The sequence below is a fragment of the Sitophilus oryzae genome, unplaced genomic scaffold (genome assembly GCF_002938485.1).
Source record: "Sitophilus oryzae breed Bouriz unplaced genomic scaffold, Soryzae_2.0 scaffold_1740_pilon_pilon, whole genome shotgun sequence".
Classification (NCBI taxonomy): Eukaryota; Metazoa; Arthropoda; class Insecta; order Coleoptera; family Curculionidae; genus Sitophilus; species Sitophilus oryzae.
Window position 1 is genome coordinate 410151 of NW_022146436.1, and position 21153 is coordinate 431303.

A 21153-nucleotide genomic window follows, 5' to 3' on the forward strand; every position below is an offset into this window, starting at 1 on the left:
TTGTCTTTTCAGCATTTCTTGATTTTTTGTTTGGATTATGCATCGAATAATCTTGGAATATCCTATACCACATTTCATGTTGTATTATTTCTCTCCCTTTCAGTGTTTTGGGTTAAACTTATTTTAGTTATTATAGACATAAAGGGCCTTGGAATTTTTTGCTAAAAGATAAATATATAACATAATTTACTTTAATTGAAAATAATAGAGTAGAATAATATGAATGGGAAATAAAATATCTTTATGAACTGACATTTTCTCTAATTTTAAAATTTTAGATCATGTCGTTTTGACTTGTATGTATCATTAATCATTAGTCGTTATCAAGTAATATCTAAAGTAAAAACTAAATTAAACCAAACATAATTAATCCTTAAATGCTAATCAGAGTTTACAAAGCTGTATTAAAAAAAAGGCGTATGATGATATCACTTTAACGCGAACTCCTTCAAATCTGGGTAATCAGCAGATAACCCAGTCAATCTGGAGCTTGAGTTGGAAAAAATTAGTAGCCAACCAATCTCAACGGGAGTGTGTAGATAATACTCTCCTATTTAACCCCTCAAAAATCCCATTCAGCCCCAGTGGGGGAAGTTTGAAAAAAAAAAGCCGTTATCTTGGATTTTTTAGTTTTTTTCTTTGTTATTGTATTTTTTTTTTAACTAACGAGACGGTATTATTCGGGAGGAGACGATCAAAACCACCAGTACGGAGTGGCTGTTCTCCTTTCATCTGAATTGGAGAAGTCTGTCATAGATTTTGTTCCTTTCGGAGATCGTGTGATGTTTCTGAGAATTCTCACTACACATAGAATTATGATTGTAATACAGATCTATGCTCCCACTAGTGACAAGTCAGATGATGTTTTGGAGGAATTCTACTCTACTTTGGAGGATGCAATAAAACTGACAAAGAAAGGAGAAATTTCCGGTCAATATGGACTAGGAGTACGTAACGCCAGAGGAGATCGTTTGATACAGTTTTGTACTGAACACCAGCTCTATGTTGCCAATACTTTTTTTAAACAACATTCCCGACGTTTGTACACGTGGAAGTCACCGGCAGATCGCAGTGGCAATATAGTTAGGAACCAAATAGATTTTGTCCCCATAAAAAGTAATTTGATGAAGTATGTAAAAACAGCAACAACATACCCTGGTGCTGACGTGAATAGTGATCACAACCCTGTTGTAATAAAAATAAAGCTTCGTCACTTTGCTGGAGTTGTGATCCGACAAGCAAGATCCCAAGATCAGACAAGCCTAAACCTATAGATATAAAAAAACTTGCCAATCTTGAGGTACGAGCTCAAGCAACCGAGAACCTCGAGGTAAAATTACAAACAACTGTGACTTATGATGACATAGAATCTCGATGGAACTCTTCAAAGAAGGCTGTCAGAGGCACGCAAGATATCGACATAGGATATGTACGCACCTATAAGAAGCAACAGTGGATGACTGATGAAATCCTTCAACTTATGGATGACAGAAGAAAGCAGAAGACCAGGGTCACTAGACGGTACAAGGAGCTGAACAGGGCTGTGTCGAAGAGCAAAGGAGCTAGCAGACAAGTGCAGTGAAATGGAGACCTTGCAAAAGAAGCATGATTTGTTTAACCTCCACAAAAATATCAAAGAATTTACAAGCACAGGACGTAAACAGTGTCGAGGTATTCTGAGAGATGCTAACAATAAAATCTTGGTGGGCGTCGAGGAAAAGCTCGATCGGTGGAAGGAGTATGTTGAGTTGCTCTACGCAGATACACGGCCCGATCAACCACCCATAGCTAGTAATCTCAATGATTCATACCTGATATTACGAAGGAAGAAGTCAAACGTGCTATAGAGCTTCAGAAGAAAAACAAGACAGTAGGACCAGACCAGATCCACGCGGAAACGCTAAAGCTAATCGCCGATGCAGATGATAGGGGCCTTAAGATTCTTACAGAATTGTTTAATTCGATATACAAGGCTGGCAAGATACCCACTGATCGGCTAAAATCCACTTTTATCCCATTACCTAAAAAAACAAACGCTTCTCAATATGATGACTACCGGTTAATCAGCCTGATGTCGCATGTCCTCAAAGTATTCCTCCGCATAATTCACACCCGTACATACAACAGATGCGAAGGACAGGTTGGCGATACACAGTTTGGATTTAGGTATGGAGTTGGCACGCGCGAGGCTCTTTTTACACTAAACGTTATTACACAGCGATGAAGTGCCTGCTTTATAGATTATAGAAAGGCCTTTGACTGTGTGTCGCATCAAAAACGTATCTTAAGCTTATATAACCACCGGTGTGGATGAGGGGGACTTACGCATTATCACCCAGTTATACTGGAACCAGACTGCAGAGATCAGGGCGGATGGCGGAACATCTGATGAAATAGCAATTAGGAAGGGCGTCAGGCAGAGGTGTGTATTATCCCCACTCCTTTTCAACATCTACTCCGAGGCGGTATTCTGTGAGGCACTAGAGAGCATTGAAGATGGTATCAAAATCAATGATCTGATCAACAATACTTACCTAACTTATTACATAACTTTGATCAACAATATTCGCTTCGCAGATGATACGGTTGTACTGGCTGGCAACATTCTACACCTTCAGAACATGATGGACTGCATCGTTGATAATAGCATGCAGTACGGATTACACATCAATGTTAACAAAACTAAACTTGTTGTATTTTCCAAAACACCGGGAAAGATTGTCCTCAGAATTAATAACAAGGTAGTAGAACAAGTATCGTCCATAAAGTATCTAGGAGCCCTCGTTAACGACGCTTGCGACCCCAAAACTGAAATTTTAGCTAAGATCGAACAGGCCAGACGTACTTTTGCTTCTATGAAAACCCTCTTCTCCAGCCGAGATCTAAGCCTCGAACTGCGCATACGTATGCTGCGTTGCTACATCTTTCCAGTATTTCTCTACGGCTCTGAGAGTTGGACACTCAATCAGACATTGGAAAACCACATTAACGCTTTTGAGATGTACTTGTATCGTCGCATGCTGCGTATATCCTGGATGGATAGAGTGACAAATGAGGAGGTGCTCAGGCGTAGGGGCAAACATAAAGAGCTCCTATCAACAGTAAAGGAAAGGAAGTTAAAGTACGTCGGTCACATCATGAGGGGTGATCGATACGAGGTGCTCAGACTGGTCATCGAAGGCAAAATTGAGGGCAGGAGATCAGTGGGAAGAAGGCAAAACTCCTGGCTTAAGGATCTACGTCGTTGGTTAAGAGGAACATCAATTGAAATTTTCAGAGGTGCGGTTTCACGCACCATCATAGCCAGTTGGATCGCCAACCTCCGACGGAGGACGGCGGACTAAGAAGAAAAAAGAGACGGTTTTTGTAGAGAATTTTAAACATTTTACTTTACATACTCTGACGGAAATATTAACGGAGATACTTACTAGAGATTTTCCACCCCTTTTATTAAACCAATCAACTATACTAGGTATTTATATTAAAAGTTTATTTTGAACAAATACAAACCAAGTATAAATTTAATTATTAAAAAATAAAAAATAAGGATTGCTTAAAAAACTTATGCTCTTATACATACAATAAAATCTGCTATAACGTCATCGTGAGCGTCATTTACGTCCTCAACTAAAAAACAAAAGTTTTTGCTATTGAGTTCATAACACTGATCACACTTCGAAGAACATTTGAGATCCACTATTCTTTATCGGCGTTTAGAGGACAAAATATCTTTGCTAGTGCAAACAATTAATTTTAGTTGATCAACAGGCACAACATCTGTTGATTAGATAGATACATTTTTGAACCTTTTTCCACCCATACTGCAAAGGATCTAGCTTGTTACAATCCATCCTTGAATCTAAAAACACAATTTATCAATCACATTTGCAATAACTCATTGCATCTTTACCATTAACGGAAAGCATGTCCTGAGTAGAGTTGAACAAGGTCCTCAGTTGGAGGCAAAGTTGCTAAATTATAGGTAGACTTAAGGAATTATCTCAATGCAAATTTTATAATATAGAGTGTATCTCAGATGATGAATACTTTAATATGGCTCAATCAGTAATAAAGACAAAATGGGACATTATGAAAAACAAATGTTTATACAAGCCATATCGGGCTGTGAAACTCCATCCTTTTTGACGAATCTTTAGAAAATAATGCTGATGAAGATTTGTTTCAGTCAGGATTAAATTGTATTTTAAAACTGCATCAAGCCATATAAATAGTGTTCAATCATCTGAAATACACTCTATATTATTGCAAGAATCGCATCAACATTCGCCATTAAGTTTACCTATAACATAGCTACTTAACCTCCAACTGGAAACCTTGCACAAATCCATCTACTCAGGACATACTTTCAGTTAATGGCAAAGATGCAATGAATTATTGGAAATGGGATAAGTTGTGCTTTTTAGATCCAAGAATGGATTGGTAACAAGTTAGGTTAGGTTGTTAAGTTAGATCCTTTATAGTGTGTGTGGAAATAGGTCCAAAATGTATCTATCCAATGAACAGATGTTGGTTGGCTAACCAACTAAAATTAATTTTTTGCACTTGCAAAGAGATTATGTATGTATTCTAAACGCTGTTGCAGAAAACTGGATCTCAAATGATCTTCAAAGAGTGGTGAGTTACAAATTTGATTTTATGTTCCAGAACATATTTTTTAAATAACCTCAAAAAAACAAACAAACAACAACGCTTTATTGTACAAAAAGTCAAAATAGCTTCATCGACAAAGCATTTACAAAACAAACAAAAGCACAAAAAATATACAAATAAAAAAAATATCATACAATACAAATCATACAATTCAAAAAAAATTGCGTCATTAAAATTAGTACAGTAATACATGGCCTTTGCAGAACACAAAAAAAGGCGTATCAATAAAATGTTACAATAGGAGAATTGTAAATGGATATAATTAAGATTTAAGAATCATAAAATATTAAATACTAGATTTTTAACCAGTGTGTGAGTGATCAAAATTTTAAAATTCAAAATTGTTCATAATTAAACATCAACAAAAAAGTTGTTTTCCACATATAGGGCTCTCCCCAATAAGTAGATTTCCAGATTTCAGCTTTCCAACTTTGCGAAATGCGGGAAAGAATGAAAGCGACTTGATATTCAAAGGCAGATGATTGTACATTTTTTTGGTATTGTACAGTTTTGAGCCTTTTTCAGATTTGCAACTTTGCGAAATGCGGGAAAGAATGAAAGCGACTTGATATTCAAAGGCAGATGATTGTACATTTTTTTGGTATTGTACAGTTTTGAGCCTTTAACTAGTTCTGAGCTCGGGGTTGGCAGATAAAGATCGTGCTCCGCATTCCTAAGTTGATAGTTGTGAGATGGCCTTTCGGGAAGAGCAGATATATGCTCGCGGATTCAGCAAACGGATTCAAAAATGAATAAAGAAGGAAGAGTCAGTATTTTGAAATTTTTAAAGAAATTCTGGCAGTGAGTTCTACAGTTCAATCCCAATACATATCGAACTGCTCTCTTTTGAAGTTTGAAAATACGATCAAATTTTGTCGCACAGCAAATACCCCAGAATGGAAGGGCATAACGAGGATGCGACTCAAAAAGGGCATAATAGACTATTCTAGAGGTCGATAAGTTAAGGTCCTTAGAAACTGATCTTAGCGCAAAACAGGCAGTACTTAGTTTCTTTGATAAAGCTTCGATGTGCAAGTCCCATTTTAACGAGTTGTCCACAACAAGTCCTAAGAATTCCACTAAGAGTCCACGACGTCAACAGTGATGTTATTAAGTACAAAAGGTTGTATAGTACTTATATATGACAAAACTTTAGTTTTTGATAGGTTGAGGCATAGGATATTTTAATCGCACCAAGATTTAATGGCTCCAAATGAAACTAGTAGTCCGCAAAGAGGCAGATTTTACCGCTAAAGTCTAGATTTGCAATGTCGTTAATAAACACCAGAAACAAAATAGGGCCAAGTAGTGAACTCTGAGGGACACCACATTCTATAGGCTTACAAGAAGACATAGACGTATCAATCCTCACAAGCTGTCTTCTGTTGCCAAGATATGACTTAAGTCATTCGAGGGTCACACCCTGAATCCATAGTAATGCAATATGTTAATTAAGATATTATGATTTACATAGAAAGCCTTAGAGAAATCACAGAAAATTATAGCTGTAGAGTGATGGTTATTCAGGCTAGAGTATCCATTATTAAAAAGGTCGAACATAGCATCATTTGTGTAACTGTTACTTTCTTTAGAAATCCAAATTGATGGGTAGTATAAAGTACTTGTTTAATTTTGATAGGCCTAAAAGGAAACACCTTGCACGGCAGATTAGACAAGGTATTTATAAATCTAGAAAATTCGAAATTAACGTCAGCCGAGAGGACAATCCACTCAGTTGTTAGCCATAGGTGGTAAAAATTTAGAAAATGTTTATCCGAAAATATACCGCCCAATTTTCCCCAAGTTTTTTTGGCATTTGAATTTTGGCAAAAACTTTGTCAATACTGCCTCATGATCAGAGAAGGACTCTACAGTCAACGAATTCCGGATCAAAAGACGACACGGCATAGTCTATAGTACTAGAACCAGTTTTAGTTATTCTAGTTGGTGAGTCAATATGCATGAGCAAACCAAAAGAATCAAAAATGGACTGGAGAGACTCCCTAGCTGCACACACACTGGAAAAGTCAATATTTAGGTCGCCACACAAAATTAATTTACTTTTTATAGGTATGAATTCAAGCAAGCTGAGCAATTTTTGACTGAAAATATGCACGTCAGCGTCAGGTGTTCTGTAAACAAATACAAATAATGAAGAGATCAAAATCATTATGATAAACGACGGAAAATTCATTTTTTTTTCGGATATTAAAGTATCGAACTTAGTTACTGCCGAAAAGTCGTTGTTAGTAGACATTATCATGGTACCTCCATGGGATGAGTTACTTCTATTGAATCTAGTTACTGCAGTGTAATTTTTAACAAATACAGGCTCATCCATCTTTAACCAATGTTCAGTGATCACAATTTCTGGAAAATTGAGCTCTTCTAATAAAAGATATAATTCATCCGTTTTATGTCTTAAGGACTGAATATTAATTTTAAAAAAACACTAAGCGTGCTATCGTCTAGTTTTTTAGAGGGTGCTTGGTCCTCTGTTCGCGTCATTTTACCTACGCTTGGCGTAATTTTTACGTTCTCTAGTCAACAACCCTGTTATCGCTTCACTGCTTCTGTGGAGGGCTGTCAAGATCGTTTCAAGGCGCCTCTCTGTGCTTTAACCTCACTTTTGATCAACCCGGCTTTTAGAAATGGTAATTATTTAAATCTTGCTGCATAATCTGAATCAGCTGCTATTTCGAAGCTACAGGGTAGAGTTTTGGATTGGCCCACATCTCCTCGTATTTGGTGTTTGCTGACACGTTGGTTTTCTTTTGTCCTCCAGAATGTTAAATGGAAGAAAGAACAGTTCTTGTGTTTATTATTGAGCCCTCGGAAGTATTTCGAGGTTATTGTGTTTATTAGACCTTGTTTGGTTTTAAACAAGAGTTTCGTATTTTTAGGGTCCAAGGAATGGACAGTGTCCAAGGTACGGACATTTTCCAGGGTACGGGTAGTGTTCCCATGTATATGTAATTTTCCTATGGACAGGTGTCACATTCTTCGACATATTACCACTATAATTGTTAAAATTCTACAATGTTATTTACCATCAAAGAACTTCATGAATAAATATAGTCATTAGTTTTAAGTAATATACAACTGTGTTTTCTTTCTCTGTACATGCCTGGCGTCCAATATCTACATTTTCTTGTTTATTGTTATTAATTAGTTTCCTTTCCAGTGAAATACCGTATCCACGACTGCTCTCCTATGAAAAGCTGCCGTTCGCAGTGGTAGTGGTTTAAAAAACGCTATACCTAATTTGGCGCCCAACGTGGGGTGTCAAGTGTCAAGTGTCCAAGGTACAGACATTTTCCAAGGTACGGGTAGTGTTCCCATGTATATGTAATTTTCCTATGGACAGGTGTCCGATGGACGGATGTCCTATGTACGGGTAGTTTACCCTATGTTTAGATTGCCCCAGTGTGGATGTGGCGTAGGCTCCATGCTACTTCGTTCCTGTTTTTAAGCCTAATCGATAGTTACGGCTGTATTGGTTCATGGTGTCCTCATCCTGGTCCCTTTTGTTGTATTGGCCAACAGTAAAGCCGAGAGACAGTGCAGAGTTACAAGCCCACCTCACGCTGTTACTGTTTGAAGCAGGATTGCCTAAAGAACTAGCAGCTAAGTTTAGATTTAAGTTCTGGTTCTATATTTTACATTTTCTATATTTTCAGTCTTGAATAATATCATACCGACTTTACGCTTAGTAGTCAAATTACTTGTGTCAGATTAGTAGGTATTTAAAATATGCTTTAGATCTTAGTTTCTTTGCGAACATTACGTCTTCTAATAGTATTACTTTCTATAATAATATATAAATAGCGTCATTTTGACAAATGAATAACCGAACAGATTCTAGAATCGTATAAAATTTAACAAATTAATTAAAGTAATGCTACCTTTTATATATTTTTTATGGCGTAATCTATATTGTATTTTTCTACAGTCTTTTTCATTAAACATATTAAGCACTATTTTTAACATTACATTCTTCCACATATTACCACTATAATTGTTAAAATTCTACAATGTTATTTACCATTAACAAACATCATGACTAAATATAGTCATTAGTTTTAAGTAATATACAGCTGTGTTTTCTTTCTCTGTACATGCCTAGCGCCCAATATCTATATTTTTTTTTATTGTTATTAATTAGTTTTCTTTCCAGTGAAATACCGTATCCACGACTGCTCTCCGATGAAAAGCTGCCGTTCGTAGTGGTAATGGTTTAAAAAACGCTATATTACTGTCAAGTCAAGACAACCAGAATTCAATTTTAGTACCTTTTTGAAATATTAATATTAATTTTCTTGTATTACCAATTAGCGATTCTTACTAGTATCATACTATTAATTTATTGAAGAAAACGGTTAATTTTTTGAACAACTAAAAAGGCAAAAATATGTTTTTTTGCTGATATTTTAGTACTTATTACCATTACAGTTCAGATGTCATCGAATACATGTCAATTAAAAAGGGGTGATGTGTTTACACCTCTGGTTTACACTATGTAATATATCGATGTCATAAGGGCTGGAGGATTTTAAGGTAATGTTCAATATATTCGAGATAAATTCCTTTCGTTCGCCTTTCGGGCTAAATAACGGAGTCGGAGATTCACTTGAAAGACAACAGACTCATTACGAACCGAAAATTTAAAGTTTTATTTGCTATAGATACCATTGTATTGAGCATTGTTTTTTTATTCTGCTGCTTGGATGCCGCCTAAAGCCCCATACTCACACTTCGCTACTTCACTTCCTTCGTTCCTCGCGTCCTTTCATCCAAAAATCATATATTTACTATGGGAAATTGTCGATTTTATACGACTGTGTGTTCCTTCGTTCCTTCGTCAAAACGCTCCTTCCCCGTACTGTCGGTTTTTGGACGAAGTAGCAAAGGAATTATCAAGAACACAAAAAAATATTAAAATATATAAATCGATCTTAGATTTAATTCGTAGTTGATTTCTTGATTTGGCAGTATTCTGTACAGGGTGTCCCATTTTCGTGTGTTTTGCAGGGTTTCTCGTTTATGAGTCGAGATACAAAAATGCGGTTTTCACATTACGATGTTACTTTTTTTATGAAACTAAAGATGCTACATATAGATATGTCCTAGCTCTCTTACTTCCTAAAATACAGGGCGAATCTGAACTTATTGCATTTTTTGGTCCCCTTTGTATCATAACTTCTCGAAAAGGTGAAAACGGTGTCCTGTACAGTTTTTCACGTAGAATGCAGTGACATAACTAGTTCTTCGTTGGAATCTGTGTTTTTTAAATATGACTAAAACTTTTATTTTAAAAAAGCGATATTTTGTATATTATTTTATTTTCCTTGTTAACGGGCTTTTTAAAATACTTATTTTCATAAACAGTGTAAAAATGCATTATTTAACTTTGTTACATAGTCGGCCGGTTTAAATTAGGTAATCAAAACAATCAACTAATTTATTCGACGTAAAATATTGGTTATTGACATATTATTTAAAAGCAGCACAAGTTCAGTTTCCGTGTAGTTTATCAAAATATCACGATGCAAAGCAAAATTATCTGATAAAACTAAGTTAAATAAAATAAGAGCCGTTTAGCAGTTTAGCAGTATTATACCTAAATAAATAAGTATAGAGTATATTATAATTTTAGAAAGCTCATAACAAGGCAAATAAAATAAAAAATAATATATATTGTCCTGTTTAAAAAAAAAGAACATAACTTTGAGTCTTTTTTCGAAATATACAGCTCCCAACGAAGAACTAGTTTTGTCACTGCATTCTACCTGAAAAACGAGACATGAGCGGTGGGTAAGTACTCAATGGGTAGAAAAAGAAAACAAAATCAGGGTATCCGGTATATACCTGTACATTTAGATGAACAGTCTAATTTTATAAAAGGTATTTCCAACGACCGCATAGTAAATATCCGGTATAATACCAGAAATATACCAGGAATATATCTACAATATTCCTAATATATATTGGTATATTCCTGTTTCCGGTATTATACCGAGTATTTACTATGCGGTCGTCGGAAACTCTTTTTATAAAATTACGATATTCATCTAAATGTACAGGTATATACATATATACCCAGATTTTATTTATCTACAAATTGGGTACTTACCCACCGCCCATCACTGACCCTTTTCACCTTTTCGATAAGTTATAAGATTATAAGAGATACAAAGGTTATCGTTATACCGTTATATCTATATATATATATATAATATATATATATATATATATATAAGCTATATATATATATATATAAATAAATATAAAAATATACTAATAAAAAATAAAAAGTAAAAGAAAGAAATAAGAAATAAATTTAAACTAAGAAGGCTAGGATAAATCTGTGTGTAGCATATTTAGTTTCATAATAAGTAGAACAATGATGTGAAAACGGCATCTTTATATCTCTAGTCATAAAGCAGAAACCCCATAAAACACACAAAAATGGGACACCCTGTACATCTAACAATCGCCAGTCGATATAAAAATAGATATCACACAGTAGTCTTAAAAATGAAAGGAAAAGACAATATTGTCTTCATATTTGTGAAGAAATACATGTCCATATTTATGTAATCGTAGCGACAAAAATAAAAATAGTGTGCATGATGCCTTTACAAAAATATCTGAAGAAATGGGAATTGACATCAACGTGTAATTAGTATGTCATATTTCATAGTTTCTAGTTCTTTCATTACGGTAAGAACCATGTCTCCTGAGCATTTTGTTCTTTGGCTCATGTCAATACATAATAATAATAGCTCCCGTATATAGCGTTTAACGCCTTGGGAGTAGCAAGGTACAGCTTGCTATACTAGAGCCGTTCGGTATACAAGGAAGGTAATGTGGCTAGCACTACGCTTCAACCGCCTATTATTACCTCAGGATTGTGAATCCCAAGTACTCATTTAAGGCTGAGTCGACCTAGGTACCCAAACTATTTTTATTTTAATAAAAATAGTCGGCTGATGAAATGCCGGGTGTGGGAATCGAACCCAAACCTTTAGATTGGTAGACGAGAGCCTGTACCTCGACGCCACCGGGCACCTTCATGTCAATACATGCCTTGGTTAATTTTTAAGGGCGAAATGAACTTTTTTGCCACTAACAATTTGCAATTTTTTCAGTTATCATTACTTTTGGTGTAATTTTTTAATAAGACGAGATGGTTTCGGTGACTATTGTCGTAACGTCATATTACGCTGTATCGGATAGTCATATTTCATATTTCTAGATATAAATGACATAATAAACTTTACTCTATTGCTGACTCGCCTTGTACATGCATACTGATATACCTTGTATATGATACTAAAATATTCGGATTTATTAAAAAAAATTATATTATTAAAATTCAATTTTCATTTTTGACACGACAAAGAATTGCCGTTTTATAATAAAATTTTTAGAGGTTACTAGATATTTCGTAATAAGCATGTAGCTCTGCGCAGTAGCGTGTCGTGGATAAAAGGGCGGAGGGGGCAAAGACCTTAAGGGGCGCAATGATCAATAAAGGATCAAATAAATTACAAACTTCTTTTTTAAAAGACTACATAAAAACTTTTATTTTTTTTTAATTATAAATTTGTTTATTAAAAAAATTAGTATACAAAACACTTATTTCAAAGATGCAAGCCTCTTGTTTTAACCGATTTAAAATATAAGAATATAAGAATCAATTATTTCGTCTATATTTAGATCCTGGGCTGTGTCTGCTTCAATACTAAGAAGTGATAAATAATTGGTTCTATCTTGTGTGCTGGTGCACCTCTGGTAATTATTAATTCTTCCTAACCTACTGAAAGATCGTTCTGCACCAGCATTGTTGGTGGCTATCGGCTATAGTGTAAAAAATCCTCAGTAATGCACATAAATATGGATACGAAGACTCTAGGTCATTGGAAATTAAAAATGATAAATATTCGTCAGGTCAGTCAGGTGCAAGTTTGTTGTCATCAGCATTAATTTCTTCTAATAAACTGCAAAAATGTTTATATTCGTCAACTAAAGAAGGTTTAACATCCGCTTGGTACAGTATAAGACATTTTAAATTGTCATCATTGATGTCCATATCCAATAAACAATTAATTTTTTTTGGCATATATTAAGGAAGTCTTCAAACCGATTCTCTAGAGTACCGTTAAAATGTCTAAAGTAGCATAAAGCACTGATATCTTGAAATTATGTTCATAATTTTGATGTAGGTAATCATTCTGTATTTCATCATGATTTTTTTTATTCTTCTTTGTCTTTTTGAGGAAAATGAAGTTGACGTATTGCATTTATTTGCCAAAATAGTAGCCTGTTTTTTAAAATTTTCAAAATATCTTTCACTTCTTAATGATTTGAGATCTTTAGTTACCGCAGTAATCATATGAGCAGCTGTACATAAGTTAATATTAACCTTTTGCAAGTGATTGGACAATATATTAATTTTATTCAGCACTTCATTATAATCGATTATATTTCGGTCGGTGATTCCCCGAATTTATTTCCATCGCGACTGCTTTCGTCTTCTTCTTTGGCGGTGCCGGCGCAACGTTATGTCTAGCCATTGTAATTTTATTTATAGACAATGGTCTAGCGGTAGCGTAGTTTCATACCCATATGAAAACTTTCGTACGTATACGCCTACTTCATTAGAGATTTAAATTATTAAATAAGTAAACATTAAAACATTAAAAAATAAAATGTGAGAAATATATACGTCATTTTTTTATCTTGTAGAGTTAAGGGCACGGTAGGGCACCGTTTCTTTTTGCGTTAAATTTAGTTTTTCTATTTTTTCCCCAAAAGGCGCTAGAGGCGCTAAGCTCATAGGGGCGGAGGGGGCGTTCGCCCCCCCTGGCCCCCTATACGACGCGCCACTGGCTCTGCGATATTAAAAATATTTTGTGGTGTGTTGTTGCATAACCGACTAATTTCCAAGCATCGAATGGACGAAGGAAGGAAGCGAAGGGACGAAGGAACGAAGTGAAGTGAGGAAGGAGCGAAGTGTGAGTATGGGGCTTAACAATTTAACAAGGAATGCTGCTGTTAAAATTTATCATAAAAACATATAAAAATCTGACTTCAGCCTTTTATAAAAAGACTTAAATATTCTTCTACTTCGGAATAAAAAAAGTTTTAAATCACAAATCATCTTGAGAAAGACTTAAATTTTAAGTCTTAAGTCAGCTTTTGAAAAATGACTTAAAATCAAATGACTTAAGTCATTAAAATGATTTAAGTCAAAATAAGTTAAGTCTTTTTTGACTTAAATCAGCGATTCCGAGCTATGAGCTTGCCGCTCTGATACTGTTAATGTAAATACCTATTATTATACTCGTAGTTGATTGGTTTAATAAAAGGTAGAAAATCTCTAATAGACATTCTAAAAAATAGCTCTATCTCCGTTAATATTTACTTTATAGGAAAAATGATGTAAAGTAAAATGTTTGTTTTAAGTGAAATAAATTTAATTCTCTACAAAAACCTTCTTTTTAATTTTTTCTAAAAATACAAACGGAGATATTTGAAAAAAACGAAAAAATCCACCTCGGGTTGTGGCAATAAAGTAGTAGTAGCACTAGGTATAAAATTAAAATAAAAATTTAAGAAGGTGGTCTGCATTCTACGCAGAAATCCGAACAACCAGTCAGCTCAGCATCGAAATCACCAACATATGGAAGCCCTTCTCCAAAAGAAGAAGATTTGTTATAAGGATTTTTTCATAAAAGTCACCAACTGTGATACAAGCTACAAGACAATATGTAGCATACAAAATTTTAAAACTAAAAAGAAGGTCAGTACAAGAGATATGTTATTGCTTCAATAGATTTTAATTATTTATGCAAAACACCTTCCATATCTTGAATAAATACCTCTAGCCTTTTATTTGTTTAAATTAGTTAATAATGACAAAAAACATAATTTAAAAATTTATCTTACTACATTATTTCTTCGGTTTCAAGTCTTCGGGTAAATATCCAAAATGAAACCTTAGCTGTTCAAATATTATAAAAAGTATAATATTTAGCGGTATCAATCTCGTACCTGCCGGAACGACACCTTTGTAAAAAGCACTATATCCTTCTTGTTTAGTAAGTCTAAAAATCAATGTTTTCTATTTTTTATATTAGTATACATATACAGGGTAGGCCACTGAAAACTTACAATGGCTATAATTTTTAAACCAAAAAAGATAAATAAAAAATACCGTTTCTATAATATTGAGGGGAAATACATATACGTATTTTTGAACCACTCCGACCTACCCCTTAGGCGGCACCCCTATTCACTTGAAAATCTTAAATGGCAACACCTCACTTGTGGTGCCTTTTTGACGACGCCCATAAAAAATGCTAAACGATGATCATAAAATTTTTAGGATGAAGTTGAAAAACTATCCCTTACACGAAAAATTAGGTGGACATTAATGAAAAAAGTTATTTTTTCAGCATTAGCAAGTTACAAATTGGGACCCAGCTAAATGAGGCAAATGAGGTATTTATCAAACCTCCCCGACCCACCCCTAGGTGCCACCCCCTCACTTCTAATCTCAAGATAGCGATACTTCTTTGGAAAGCTAATTGAAATTGCTAAACGATGGTCATACAGACTTCAACTTACTGGTAAGTAGTGATAAGAAATGTATGTAGGTGTGACAATTTGAAAGAAATTTAAAATGACAATTTATTTTAACAATTGCTCAAAATGACAGCCGTTTTGTTCCATACAATACAAACGATTTTCAGATTCTTCTCTCACTTTTTGGAAAGTCTCTCTCAGAATATTTGACATGCTTCAGTTATCCTCTGGCGCAATCCTTACAACGAACCTAGTTTTGTCTTGTAGACTATGGATTTAGTGTAACCCCACAAGAAAAAGTCTAAAGAGTGAGATCAGGTGACCTTGGCGGCCACTCGATTGGACCCCTTCTGCCAATCCATTGCCTTGGATAATATCTATCTAACCACCGCCTTCTGATGATAAAATAATGCAGAGGGATCGATTTCTTGCTGAAAATCTTGCTCCATCTTGCTGAAAATAGATGAGGTCTACATTAAGAGTTAAATTTCCTTCCAAATCTCTTTGATTTTCAACCTCATTTACAATAGCTGGCTCTATCAAATTGTTCAGCATTTCCACATAAGCATCACCATCCAATTTCCGTCGATGAAAAATGGACATATAATTTTATTGCCTAGTATTCCGCACCAAACATTGAGCTCTTGGGGATGTTGGGTGTGTCCTTCAACAACAATATGCGGATTCTCATCGTTCCAGTATCTGCAACTTATTCACATTTCCGTTTAAAAAAAATGAGCCCTCATCAACAAATATTTTTCGTGAGTGAAGGTTCCCTTCGAACTTCCTCCGTCATTACTTCACAGAACTGAATTCTTCTATCTGGTTCGTCGTCGTCAAGTTAGTTTGACAGATGTTCGAGGTGTACCTGTGGTTGATGCCAACTGGCGTGTTAATGCTTCTGGATTGTCCGATACCTGACCAACGTAACCTAACCTAACTTCCATCTGCATTTCTTCATTCAGTACCCTGGGCCCTGTCCTTTTTTTATTTTTCACCGATCCAGTTTCTTGAAACTTTAGAATCAAATCTCTAACATAAACGTGACTTACATTTTTGTCCGGATTTCTCTCATTGAAAGCGGCCCGTGCTTTCAATGAGAGAATGACAAATTCTCAAATAGCACATACCTTCAGCACCATAAAGACAAATTATTTGAATTCTTTCTTACACAATATAAACCATTTTTTTGAAATAAGCGAATCAAATAAAGGTATAAAATACCACTAAATTTGCAAACGATTGAAAATCGATAGAAGACATGCCGTTTTAAGATTCCTGTTTGTTGAAAGTAAAAAAATAGAAGAACTGAAGAAACTGTACGAACACTTAAGGAAAATATTCCAGGACTGCATAAACGGAACGGATGTACCACAAGAATGGAATGAGACTTACCTATTAACTATATACAAAGAGGGAGATCGTACCAAGTGCGAAAACTACAGGGGAATATCAGTAACAGCCACCGTGAGTAGAATATATGGAGAAATTTTGAGAAATAGGATCGAAAACGAATACCAAGAAATAGAAGCCGAAGAACAAGCAGGATTTAGAGCCGGAAGATCGACGGTGGGCCACTTATTTACAGTCACTCAAGTAATAAGTAAAAAGAGCAATCTAAACCAAGAGCTACATCTTGTGTTCGTGGACCTGCAGAAGGCATACGACAGCGTTCCCCTTGTGAGACTTTGGGAAGCTATGGAAAAAACCAATATAAATGTAGAGTAATAAAAGCAGTAAAATCATTATATAAGCAAACAAAAACTAGAATAAAAGTCGGCAAAAAGTTAATAACAGGATTAAATGGAACCAAAGGTCTGAAACAAGGGTGCTGTATTTCACCAACACTGTTCAAGATATATCTGGAACAAGTTCTCAAAGGTTGGAAGCAAAAATGTCGAAATATGGGAGTACCCATAGGGGATAACATGCTCTACACACTTTGCTTCGCGGACGATCAGGTGATCATAGCACAAGATTACGATGACATAAATTATATGACACGTAAGCTTATAGAAGAATATCAGAAATGGTGACTCGAGATCAATACTAACAAAATAGAATATATGTGTATCGGAGGAGAACAACAAGATCTAATACTAGAAGAAGGGAAGAAAATTAAGTGCTGCACAAAATACAAATATTTGGGTATGTAAATCACAAATGATGAACTGTTGGATACAGCAATTAAAGAACGAAACCAACTTGGAAGGAATGCTATCACGGTATTGAATGGGATACTGTGGGACAGAAACATAAACAACAAGAACAAAACTCTAATATACAATACCATCATAAAGAGTATAACCACGTACAGCTGTGAAGTGTGGCCAATTAAGGAAACAACAAAACGAATGCTGGAAGCTACAGAGATGGATTTTGGAGAAGATCGGCAGGCAAATCAAGACTCGAGCGAATAACTAATGAACATAAGAGAGATTATGGAAGTTAAACATACGATAGTGGATGACATAAAGAACAGTCAACTCATATGGTACGGGCATGTCCAAGAATGGCAGAAATAAGAATCCCAAAGCAAATTATAAACTGGAAACCTGCAGGAAGAAGAAAACCGGGTAGACCGAGAAGAAGTTGGCAGGAAGGGATTGACACGTTTATGGAGGAAAGATCTCTCGGAGACGGTGCATGGAGAGACAGACAGGCATGGAGAGATGGCATCGGAAGACGTAGAACGTTTTAAACCGATTAATATATATATTAAAAAAAAATTGTGTTGCCTTTTTTATTATCTACATTTTTTATTTTTAGCTTCAAAATGGCAATGGTCTCAAAATGGCACTGATGAGGTTAGTAGTGAGGGGGTGGCACCTAGGGATGGGGCGGGGTGGTTTGAAAAATACCTCATTTGCCTCATTTAGCTGCGTCCCAATTTGTAATTTATGCTGAAAAAATAACTTTTTTAAATAATATCCACCTAATTTTTCGTGTAAGGGGTAGTTTTTCAATTTGACCCTAAAAACTTTATGATCATCGTTTAGCATTTTTCATGGGATTTTCAAAAAGGCGCCACAAGTGGGGTGTTGCCATTTAAGATTTTCAAGTGATTAGGGGTGCCGTCTAAGGGGTAGGTCGGGGTGGTTCAAAAAATACCTCATATGTATTCCCCCTCGATATTATAGAAACAGTATTTTTTATATCTTTTTTGGTTTAAAAATTATAGCTATTGTAAGTTTTCAGTGACCCACCCTGTAGACTATTGTCAAGGTGTATGTGGCGACATCTATCGGAGAAGTGAATAAGCCGCAAGTGTATTGCTAGTTGAGGACTATCTGAGGACATTGTTGTTAAGGCACCATCTTTTAACCAAGTAGAAAAATAAGCGAATCAGGCGGCAGAATTTGCTAGTAGGAGGCAGAATGATACGGAGAATTTTAAAAGGTTCCAGACGATAGAGTATATAAAGGCCCGCGATTGGCAGTTGAGCAATTTGAAGTTTGAAAATACCGCGATTTAAATTGTGAATCGTGACAATTTGGCGAAGGAATTTTACAAATAGTTAATTGTGTGTTGCAATTAGTATAAATTGTAGTGTAAATAGTGAGAAAATAAATTTGTTAAGTATTTAATCGTGAGTTTAAATTAGTGGACCCACGGAATCCGTAATAATTGGTGTCGGAAGTGCCATTTAAGTAGATTTTGAAGATTTTACACCAGATTTGGGAATTTTTATGGTTCGTACGAGAGAACAAGCGAAGAAAATGGAGGAAGTAAGCAAATTATTGGGCGATGTTATGGAGAATATGAGAAGAGAAAATGCTGAAGAACAAGAGAGGCTGCGAAAAGAGAAAGCAGAAAATCAAAAAGACTCCATAAAGAACGAGAAGAAGACTGAGCCCGGCTAGAAAAAGAGAAAGCAGAAGAACAAGACCGCTTACTGAAAATTCTAGAAAATCAAGACAAAATTTTCGAATATTTGAAAACTCAACGACAACAAGATAAACAAGAAAAACAGGACCGGCTTTAGAAAATTTTCGAAGATTTGAAAGTTCAACGACAGCATGACAAACGAGAAGAACAAGACCGGCTTCAGAAAATCTTAGAAAATCAGAAAATTCGACTTCAGAAAAGTCTCTGACGGTCGACGAATGAGGCTGTTCCGGTCGAGAAACAGCCCGAAAGTTCTCACATACGTTTGGAGGAGATGTTTAGTAAATTATGTAAGTTACTAGTAAACAAGAGAGGCAACAACACCGACAGAGGACCAGAAAATATCCCAGCACATAAGGTGCTATAGATGTGGTTGCGATCCCGTTCACCATCCAGAGAACGTAGGCACCAGGAAGAACCGCTGACAGTTTGGTGATCGACGGGAAAGTCAATGGAAAGGGAATCCGAATGACTGTGGACACCGGTGCGGGCTAACTCAGTGCAAGGGTTAAAGCTGATGCCTCTGAGAAGAGTGTGTTTACGTATAGATACGAGGGATTTCCCTCGTATCTGTACTGCCATTTGGCCGTTGTACGGGGAGAAGCTATCGTTGAACTGAAGTAAGGAAATTTGAAGTTTCAGCATAGCGTTTAGTGGCAGATATTGGGCTATAGTGGCAGATATTGGACTATAAGAAGCTCAGTGATGTTACTAAGAAGGATAGCTACCCACTGCCACGTATAGACGACACGTTAACCACACTGGCAGGTTCGTGCTGGTTCTCCACCCTCGACTTAAAGAGTGGATACTGGCAAGTTGGTCTGGACGAGGAAGACTGCTTTTTCTGGATCCATTTGTATTATGCAACGCTCCAGCCACTTTTGAACGTCTTATGGAAGTGGTGTTAAGAGGATTAACTTAGAAAACGTGCTTGGTTTACCTCGACGATGTATTGGTTATGGGAAGAACGTTTGAGGAGCATTTACGAAATTTAGAAGAAGTCTTCGGCCGCATAAGGAATGCTCACCTGTACCTGAACCCGAAGAAGTGTAGCTTATTCCAGCGACAAGTGGAACTCTTGGGCCATTTAGTCTCAGCAAACGGAATTTACACTGACCAGAAGAAAATCGCTGCAATCAAAGATTGGCCTACACCTCGCGACAAGCATAAACTTTCTGAAAGTTTTCTAGGTTTATGCACATTCTACAGAAGATTTGTCAAGGAATTTGCCAACATATCTGCACCTTTACATAAACTTACAGGTGATGAAGTGGGCTACGAATGGAACACCGATTGTGCAGCCTTTGGAAGACTTTAGGCTCTATGTTCAAGTCCTATTCTATCCTACCCGCAACAACAAGGGAGAAATATCCTAGATACAGATGCCAACAACATCGACATAGGTGCAGTGCTATCACAAGTCCAAGCTGGCGAAGAACGAGTGATAGAATATACAGTCGAGTTCTATCAGCCAGAAAGCAGTTACCTGGAAGGAGCTGCTGGCAATTGTAAAGGCAGTTGATCATTTCCATAAATATCTGTATGGCCAAGAATGTTTAATTAAGACAAACCATGCGGCTCTCAAGTGGCTTATGGAGATGAAACAACTAAGCACGATGGCTCAAGAAGCTCCACCAGTATCACTTTACCATCCAGCATAGTGCTGGAAAGATGCATGGCAAGGCAGACGGTTTATCCAGAAGACCCTGTCAAACTGATTGTAAACACTGCTGTAAAATGGAGCAACGTGATTTGAATGAAATTTGGTATGTAGATAGATTGGACCAAGGCCGACTCGTTAGGTGACAGGTAGTTTTGACGTAACGTCAGTTTTGACGTGACGTCAAAAATTAACCTAACCAAATTTGGTGGGTAGGCTATGTGAGCAACGATGCACACGAGCCCACCCTCCAAAGTTGGATACGACGTTTCGTTTACATCTTCATCAAGGTGGGACTAACGATTTGATATTGAACAAAAATGTGGGTCAATTTCGGCATA

General features: G+C 36.0%; 1 protein-coding gene across 4 annotated transcripts in view; it reads right to left on the bottom strand.

The window, feature by feature from the left end:
* Positions 1–21153, bottom strand: part of LOC115881786 (mitochondrial dicarboxylate carrier) — an 81047-nt gene that overhangs the window by 15392 nt on the left and 44502 nt on the right. For 3 of the 4 annotated variants that reach the window (XM_030899439.1, XM_030899441.1, XM_030899442.1), the window contains exon 7: positions 14626–14783. The exons of the other annotated variant lie outside the window; for it this stretch is intronic. In XM_030899439.1, coding sequence (XP_030755299.1) covers positions 14630–14783 — 154 coding nt within the window. In that variant the 3' untranslated portion in view covers positions 14626–14629. Of the gene's footprint in view, positions 1–14625; positions 14784–21153 lie in introns of those variants that run through there. 4 annotated transcript variants of the gene reach the window in all.